Here is a 9,277-nt window from a genome sequence, read left to right as displayed (position 1 = left end):
GTCCATCCCAGACCAGAAATATATTTCTACAGTGTGACAGTCACAATTCAGGGTCCAGGCATAAGAAATATATTTGGTGTCCATCTCAGTGAAGAAATATATTTTGGGGTGTGTGACACACTAGAAATATATTTGGTGTGACATTGGATGTCAAAATATATTCACGTAAAAGTGGAGATATACAAGCCCCAGGATATATACAATATAGATATACACCCTGACATTTAGTCCTGTAGTATTCATGGAGTTTGCAAGACTAATAGTCAGTTGTTAGTGGGTGACTGAAGTGTTCTGTTACCGGCACATCGAAATGCTCTTGTGGATCGACCAAGTAGCCTACTATATCTCCTCTGCGAATGGTCCTAGGATGCGAAGAGGGGTTGGATATGGGGATCCACGGGTCAGTAGAGGATATTAACACATTCGGGACTACGAAAGCTGAGTCGTTAGAATCTGCTAAAAGATTCTTTTCGACTAACCACTCTCGGTCTTCCTCAAAGTGCCCATCTACTCTGATTCGACGGCACTCGTCTGGCTTGAGGCGGTAATCCTCAGCTGCTCGAATTGTTCGTTGTTCTATCCCAGCACTTTTCCTTTTCCGCGCTTTCTTCGCTTTGTTGCGCTTATGAAGTTTAGCTTTAATGAAGCTCCTGTCTGCGTAGGCGCTTTGACGAAGTCTGTCGAAATCTCTTGTCCTGGCGACCCCTCTAGCTTGCACTGAGTACAGGGCGCCGGCGAAACCAATCATCGAACAAAAATCGACCTTATGTGCAACAAGTAGCTCATAATTCAAGTGGTAGTCCTCGCCTAAGAGGATGGGTACAGTCATGTTTGGGACGATGTAAGCTTCCGCTTCCGTTTCGACTATCGTACCCTCGATTGACCTCATGAATACAGGTAATCGGACGTATCCCTGAATCTTCGAGTCTTTGTCGGTAAGCTGCCAGAGATTCATTTTAAATCCCTTTTGAATGGGGGGTCGATCCTTAAGAGATTCGTAATATTCCTGGGAGATCAGTGTCACATCCGCGCACGAGTCCATTCTCAAATCAACGATCGGATTCCTTGTCGACCCTACCCATCCCTGAGTTGCCACTACCGAAACTCCTACGGCTGAGGCACCCGCTGGGGTGTAACGACGTTTCTTCAACTTAACTCGAGCTTCCACCACTGGTGGGTCAGGGAGGGACTTGGTTGGATCCTCTGTTCCAGAGTCTGTAGTGGGAGGAGACCTGAAGTTTGGCGGGACCCTCTCCTGCGTCGTAGCAGTATGGGCCGACGCTTCAGCGTCATTAATCTCTTCCAGGACGTGAGTTGACGACTTTGGTTTAGCTAAGTATTCCGTCCAACTCTCATCCTCTACTTCCTCCACCGACACGCGTCTAACGTTTCTAGACTCGCGCTCCCTGGACTTACTCACTTCGGAGAGAAGCGATGCCGCCTTAAAATCCTGCTGCTGAAGAGATTCTTCAAGGTGCGACTGGTTCACCACTTCCCCCCCTAATCTCTGATTCAGCAAGATCGAGTAGGCTGTACGATAGGTCGTCTCCGCTTCGTTTTCCATGGGGGTGCTTTCTCCCACGTTGACTGACCGATTGGCTCTTTCGAGGTAAATATTCCAATCCGGACATTCTTTGTCCCAATGATTCTTACTGCCGCAGCATTTACAGGGGGACGGGGGTAATTTCCCCATTTTCGTAGTGACATGATCGTTTTTCGAAAAGGGGTAACCTCCTTTTGGCGGGGGTCGTTGGCGCTGCTGTAGTACTTGATAGGCTTCACGGAGAATGTGTTTGTCAGCATCAAAATTTGTTGTAATGGTATCTGCGACTTCAGGCATAGATGAGGAGGTCGTGTCTGGATTCTCAGCTAGATTAGCTCGACGTTGATAAGGGGGCTTCTCCTGATATGCAGGCTTCTCATGGTACGGGGATTTTTCCTGGTAGGGAGGCTTCTGTTGTACAAAGCCGAGTTGCTTTAGTTGCATCGCGATATTATCGATGGACTGGGGGGCCCTGCCTTTCGAAACTCGATAGGATTCCAGGAGGGCCTCTTCGTGCTCAGTAACTCTAGAATAGAGTTCGCTCGTATCCTTTATGTTACTCAGTAATAGAATGGGCCCCCAACTTATAGGGGCCTTTCTCATGATGTAAAAGACTTCTAGTGGCCCCCCTGCGTCGACACTAACTAACATTCTTGTGTAAACAATGCGGCGAGTAATAAACTCAGCAGGGGATTCCCTTTTGTGGTTCCTTTCGCGGAACGTCTGGTTGTTGTAATAATTGTTCATCTTAAGCTGCCATTTGGTTCCCAAATAGCCGTCCTTGATACCCTTCAGAAATTTCAAGTAGTGGGAGCACATGAAAGATTGGTGCATCATAGGTAATGTTACAAACCAGTTGCGTACGCCTGATCCCTCCTTGAGACGGAACCAGAGCCAATATCCTAACGCTTCCGGTAGCCATCCTCCCAAAAAGGCGAGCTGCTGCACTTGCCAAAAATAATTGATGGCTGTCCAGTGGTTCCCGTCCCACTCTGGCAGTTGTTCGATCTTTAGCTCGGCTTTGATGTTAGCCGGGAACATCCTGTAAGGCGTTGGCGGACCTGGGGCGTTGCCCCCTGGGGGGTTTGGTGGATCGTTGCCTCCTGGGTTGCCCCCAGGATTGCCTCCTGGATTGCCTCCATTGTGGCCATGGGAGTTAGGCCCTCCTCCGTAAGGCGGTCCACTTCCTCTATTGTTCGGAGGTGAGCCTCCCCCGCCCCCTCCTGGAGGTCCACCGCCTCCACCGTTGCCGGGACCACCTCCAGGGGACCCTCCACTAGGGGGTACTCCTCCAGGAGACGGCCTTTCGTTGGGAGGTCCGTTGTTTGGGGCGTTCGAGCTGGAGCTAGGTCCTGAGCTATGATTAAAGGGGTTAGAGTTAACTTGTGTCGTTTTCGTTGCTACGGTGACGGTTTTCGACGCTGTGCTAACGTTAGCTTCCTGTCGAACGTTATCACCTAGCTGAGTGCGGGAGGGAGTAGGCAATCCTCGCGTAACGTCGGGCGTCGTGTTGAAACCAGGGGTCGAAAAGTAAGACGTCGGTTGTGAGACGTTTGATACATCGAAGAAAGTCTTCCCCGTCCTGAAAGGAGTCTGGAAACCGAACGACGATTCCACGCCTTCCGCTTCGTTTCTTCCTTGACCGGGGAGCATTTCCAAATCGTCCCATTGAGAAGTGGTGGGCCATTCGTCCTTGTCCTCCTCGTGCGGTTCGGGTTGCGAAGGTTGAATCCTCGGTTGGCCTTCGAGTTCTGTAGGCGGAGGAGGCGCATCGAGGGATTGGATCGGCATAGTTGGATGAACTACATCCCAAGACTGTCCTTGATTGAGTGCGTCCAGAGATTCCGCGGTGAGTTGATTCTGATGGTGGGGAATGTTTTGCAGCATGTACTTCATGCGGTCGTTCACCAAATCCAGCCTAGCAAAATCTTCGTAAAGTTCTGGCACCGTGGAGATCGGGGACAAGGGTACTTCCGCATGACGATATTCCGCTTCGTATTTCATTACAGTTTGCTGAGCGATGCGCAGTCGTTTGGAGAGGATGGAGTAGGCCACTACTAGTTGTGATCGACTTTCGCCTCCTCGCAAAGTGGTTACCATCGTGTCTTCGGGGTCGATACAGAATGCTTTCTCTCTCTCTTCGATTAATTGGACCATCTGGTCAAGGAAAATTTGAAGTTCAGTCACCGCTCTGAGAATACGGTTCAGCTTTGCTGGCTGCAGGGTTACACACGTATAGGGGTCGACCCCGTCCCCCGTCTTTCGTTCGAAGTGATTTGGATGGAGGTTGGGGTTTTGCAGTATCCAAGATACTTCAGCTGCGGTGGAAAGGTTGCCGCCATTCTCCTTGTTATACTCGATTATGAGATTATACATTGGAGAAAGCGAATATCCTCTTTCCATACCCATACGCTGATCCAGAGCCTTCGCTTCCTTGACTGTGGCCGCTGTGGGGAAGGTACTGGCACTGGGCTTTGAGGTACTCGAACTCTCCATAACTGAGGAGGATGAACGAGAAGAAGAAGACGCTTTCGATTTGGGGCTGCCGCTGTTGTTGGAAGAGGGTGGAACATGAGGGGGTGCTTCTCTAGAGAATCGGGTAGATTTGTTCAATTTGAGGCGGTTTGTAGGGGTAGGGTCGAAGAGCTGGCTTTCGTGACTCTTGCCAAAGAGGATGCAGTTGGTGCGGAAAGCCTTGAAGCTCTGAAAGTTCCGCTGAAGGGCGGCTTACCTCCCCTAGTGGTGAGGGGAGGATCTCTCTTCGAGGTGTTGTAGTCTGTCAGATTGAAAATCGGCGAGGAGAAGGTCGTCTAGATAGATCGAGCGATTAACGGCGTCTATGATTCGTTGCCGATTCGAGTTGTACTGAGGCAAGGATAGGTCGAGGTTTATCGGCTAGGTATATCGGCGATCCCACAGTGTCCACCTTTGTGAACCACTGTTTGACATAGTGATCACTCAAGGAGTGGGAAAGCCGTAGGATACCCTAGCGGACAAAGGTGTGTAGACTCTGCTAACGATCAAACGCTCGGAGTCATGAAACGTGACGGTCCGACGTTCCCGTATTCCGATCTCCGAGGACAGTTCCTATGGAGATTGCGTGGATCGACGAAGATATAAACTCTAGACGCCTTATTCTCCTGGTGCTTAAGGAGAGCCATTGGTAGGGCTATGAACTTAAGCAGTAGAGATTGTAGGTGTGTAAAAAGATGATATTCCTCGTGTACAACACAAGGTATAAGTACAACGGTAACAAACACGTGACGTAGTACAAGTAAGTAAAAAGTGACATATGGCGAGCATAAGAGTATCGTCAGTTGATAGCATGCATCGGGGAGTGGAAAGTACTAATGGTAAAGGGATAGTCCAGCGGGTGAGGCACTCACAGCGGTACTGACCTGTTACAGACATTATAATTTTTGTGTGACATTTCAGGGTCCACATCTCAAGAATATATTTTAGATTTCAGGGCTTTCTAGGACCCATATATATCTAGAATATAGATATGGTCCATGACATTTAGTCATGTAACTTACGTGTAGTTTGCATGACTAATAGTCAGTTGGCAGTGGATGACTGAAGTGGAGGGAAGGAGGAGGCAAGAATGGGTGGATCTGGGATCAACACCCATAAGTGAGCAATGAGCAGTTACAAGATACTCAGCTGGCCCAACATGATTATGCATACTGTAGGAAGTACAGATATACAAAGCACTACATGTAGTGCAAGAGGATGGCAAGACTGCTGACAAGATGGTGGTTCAAGACAAAAGATCAATATATTATGTAAGATATCCAAATCTAGCTATATACCACTGTTTGACTATGGCCTCTAGGCATTCCCTTCCATTCCTATATCACACACACTCATGCCCTACGACAAGACATTCCCAAGATGAACCCTTCACCATGATGCCTTGTTTCTCCATCCCAACCCTTATTGTCTTGTTACCTTGTGATTCCATGCTCCCTTGTCTCCTCCCATCCTTATTGTACTTATTGTTCTTCCTTGGTTGCCTTGGTATCCTTCTCTTAGGTATTTAGGTAGCTCATCATGTACTCACTACCTCATCCTTGATATTACAAATGCACCTCTGAACTGTTTCTCTGTTCCTTGTCTCTCGTCTCTATCTCCTGGTTGAGCCCTGCTCTCAGTGGTAGGCCTGTGTGGTTGAGCCTCTAGCTCCCAGCTCCGGTTGAGCCTTGCTCCCATCTTGTTACTAACCTGGCAATGCCTTGGAGTCCGATTCAGTTCGTGATCTCACTCGCGTTCGATCCCTTCGTCTCCCCACCTCTTGCATTCTCTATATCTGATTCCGTCTCCCTTCTACCTTTCCAACGACCCCTCATATGCCTCATTCCACCCAGAACTCGTCCTGCTACGCACATATCTCTTTTCATCAACCCAACCAACTCCGACACCATAGTCAACTCCAGCATCGTACCTCCTCCCACACCATAGTCGACTCCAGCATTGTACCTCCTCCCACACCATAAGTCCACTCCAGCATCGTACCTCCTCCCACACCATAGTCCACTCCAGCATCGTACAAGTCCGACGCCGTAGTCAACTCCAGCACCGTACCTCCTCCAGCATTGTTCCCAACTCCGAGTTCCTTGTCCATCTGTGAGTTACCTTCGCCACAACCCACTTCTGCACCTTTGCCTTACCTTCAGGTGCATGAGAGCTTCCCTCTTAGGATGGATCCTCACAATGGCCATGAAGTTTAGATAGAAATATTCAGAATGAAAAACTGAATAGCTTGATGTCTATATAAAACCTGTGAGTACTGTATCCACTCTGATAATGAAGGATTTGTTGTCAAAGTCAATGAATAGAGCAAGGGGGTGTCAGGATTAAAAAAAGAGACCTAAGGTCAAATTTTTTTTTTCAGCAGCAAGAGGTCGACCTACCTACTATGTAATCAGGCACCAGTCTATGTATGGTAATAGTGACATCATCATGGTGGATATTTTCGACATATGTCGACAAATTTACCGGTGATCACTGGAGTACCTACTGTTTTGGGAAGGTGCACATGACCACGTGATCCTGGCATGTTGCATCTACCTGTGCTCCTCCTCTTCTTCCCCGCCGCTTCAACCGCTGCTTGTGTTCCCTCCCAAATTTTGCACTCATAGTTTACCATCCATGTGTTCTACGAAAATGGGTTTTTTGTCTCAGCTGCGCCACTCATTGTTTCAATATCTGGGGCTTAGCTGAAACTGGCTCAGATGCCCCTTCTTGTTGATGGGCTGTGAGCCATTAAACATGCAAAAAAAAATCTAAAACTTTGAGAATATGTGTGAATAGGTTGAAGATGTGTGAAAACTGAAAAATTGGTGCTTCTTGAGGGGATGGAGGAAGTGGTTTGCTGTAAGAGACTGCAAATAAGTCAGAAAAGCAGGGATAACTAGGGATAAGAACTTATCTATGACAAATTTACTGTAAATTGAGCTCAATTTACAGGATTTACGGCCCTGTGGTGCCAACCAGTTCGATTTACCATGCTTTCCCTTGCTTTCCTCTGAGCTGGCATGTCCCTGCGATCAATTTACAGGGTCTGCCAAGCTCAGGGTGCTCTCTCTGATATCACATCTATTCAGCATTTCACTTCATTGGATTCCCCCCAATTCCTCTTATCATTGCTGTATGTAGGACAAAGTAGAGATATGGGACAAAATAAACAAGGGCTCGATAAATAATAAAGTCCCCCTCTGCAAGAGCATTGTACCCTCCTACATCCCACTGGCCTGAAAATCCCCACATGTCGAGGGCATCCATAACAAATGAAAAATGGGACCATGTCACTTGTTTTGTGCCGCTTGGCATGAGATGAGGTGCGTCGCGCTCGGTTGGTTGGAAGGGATGAAGCCGCATGATCCAGCGACTTGGGGAGACGAGGTGACTGATTTGTAGATGTGATAGCATATGTTGTTAGCAATGACAGAGTTCTAAATGAAATATGGGACTCACCTAGTGGATCTCCCACTTCTCAGGTCTTCCCTCATGTCCTAAAGAGCCCCAGACGCATCTGTCGACGCGTCCTTTCGTCCCTGGTGCACAAACTCGCTGGTGCGCAGTATCCGTTGATGAAAAACACTGCCATGCCACTTGGAATGCCGCACTCATATGGGATGATGTGGGCCATGAGCCATGCTCGGTTGATTGGAAGGGATGGAGCCGCATCAACGATGGGCAAATGGTGATGCGGTGACTTCAGAGGTGGGGAGACGAGGCTGGTGATCAACTAGCCTATAGATGTTATAGCAGTAATTATTAGAAATGAAAACATTTCAAATGAAGTTTAGGGCTTACCCAGCGGATCCACTGCTTCTAAGATCTCCCCCTGTGCTCCAAAAAGCCCTAGACATGACCAGCAATGCATCATTCCACTCTCTAGTGCACAAACTTGCCAGACCGTGTGTTTCTCTTGTCCTGGTGGGTTTTCGTGCTGTCACGCAATTTAGGGATGGCAACAGGTCAATTGGGGCGGTGTCCGATGATCCGAATGTGTAGGATGGCTGGTGACATTGAGCACGCATCGGAGATGTTGAGTGCGAGAGGCAGCAGGAGAGTGTCAGGGTAAGGAGAGTGGTTTCCCACCTCTGTGGGAAAACCGGCCCATACCATAATTTACATGATTTACAATTCACTCTGTATATTCATGCAAGTAACTATACATAATTTCCCTCCCCAGTGCCAGGCTCCAAAATGCAGCCACTTGTATCACTCGAGGAGTCTCTACATACTATTAGCAGTATGACAAATATTATGATGTGATCATTGATGGGATGGACAAATAAACAAAACTAAGACTCGAGCTCGCGATAGAGCGGCTGCCAGAAAGGTTGTGCGGGGAACTCCGAAATCATTGATTAACCCTAACGTTGGGTCCCAACCCAAGGCCTTTTTGGGCTGCATGACAGATCCTCATACAGCAGCAGTACTTGGTAGAGGAGAGGCTATGGAACACGTAGTACAGAACTGTGCTGTGGTAGGCCACCGTAGCATACTTGTCATACTCCAACTTGTAATGTCGTGTTAAGTTCAATATATACATATCTACTGGCTATAAAAGCTCTTTCGTTGTAGAACAACTACCAGTTCAACTCCCTAGTTGTGATTGTGAGTGATTAAAGTCAGCGGCATACATAATTGAAGAACTTTCCTTCCAGAAACAAGTCCTCTGCTTGAGTATCATGATGCATAGCAACACCAGGAGAACCCTCCTCACATTGTACACCTATGACAACCTTGGCAATCCGAATCATACACCGAGTGCACGAGACCCACAGAACCAGGTCACTCTGGTATCTGGAGACCTCCTTACCATCCAACATCTACGCAGCTTGCAAATGACCCGGGAAGAGGAATCAATGCCCTGCAGCCGTGTACAGTTCATGGTGCCCATTATAGGCCTCTTCCACCTCAAAATGGTGTGCACTGGTGCAATGTGGTGAATCTTCATCGAAAGAAAGGAATTGGGTCCAAATGACTTGATAGCGCACATCTGTCAGCCAAAGGAAGGATGTGTCCATTCTCGAGATATAGCCATACTTAGAAAAATGATACCATTTGAAGATGGTGTAGATGATGTACTCAAAGCGCCTGTAGATTAGGTGTAAACAGTGTTGGTGACCAAAATGTGACACGCCAGAGATTGGGACCCAATGCTAGGGTTAATCAATGATCTCCGAGTTGCCCGCACAACCTTTCTGGCAGCCGCTCTAT

General features: G+C 47.9%; 2 protein-coding genes across 2 annotated transcripts; one reads left to right on the top strand and one right to left on the bottom strand.

Annotated features, from left to right (window-relative positions):
* Positions 1-256: 256 nt before the first annotated feature.
* On the bottom strand, positions 257-6,264 carry LACBIDRAFT_332742 (uncharacterized protein; the record flags this gene model as incomplete). The annotated part of the gene is made up of 10 exons (XM_001887283.1): positions 257-1,332; positions 1,417-2,092; positions 2,189-4,258; positions 4,410-4,529; positions 4,587-4,712; positions 4,930-4,936; positions 5,080-5,229; positions 5,607-5,767; positions 5,988-6,167; positions 6,214-6,264. 10 exons carry the CDS (start codon positions 6,262-6,264, stop codon positions 257-259), a joined length of 4,617 nt encoding a protein of 1,538 aa, XP_001887318.1.
* A 1,075-nt stretch (positions 6,265-7,339) lies between these two features.
* Positions 7,340-9,006, top strand: LACBIDRAFT_332741 (uncharacterized protein; the record flags this gene model as incomplete). The annotated part of the gene is made up of 7 exons (XM_001887347.1): positions 7,340-7,383; positions 7,524-7,748; positions 7,855-7,965; positions 8,063-8,128; positions 8,378-8,540; positions 8,639-8,671; positions 8,722-9,006. The coding sequence occupies 7 exons, from the start codon at positions 7,340-7,342 to the stop codon at positions 9,004-9,006; spliced, it is 927 nt and encodes a 308-aa protein (XP_001887382.1).
* Between the last annotated feature and the right edge of the window lie 271 nt (positions 9,007-9,277).

This window comes from Laccaria bicolor, genomic scaffold (assembly GCF_000143565.1).
Source record: "Laccaria bicolor S238N-H82 LACBIscaffold_44 genomic scaffold, whole genome shotgun sequence".
NCBI lineage: Eukaryota > Fungi > Basidiomycota > Agaricomycetes > Agaricales > Hydnangiaceae > Laccaria > Laccaria bicolor.
Note: the sequence above shows the minus strand (reverse complement) of the source record. Positions and strands in the feature narration are given on the sequence as shown.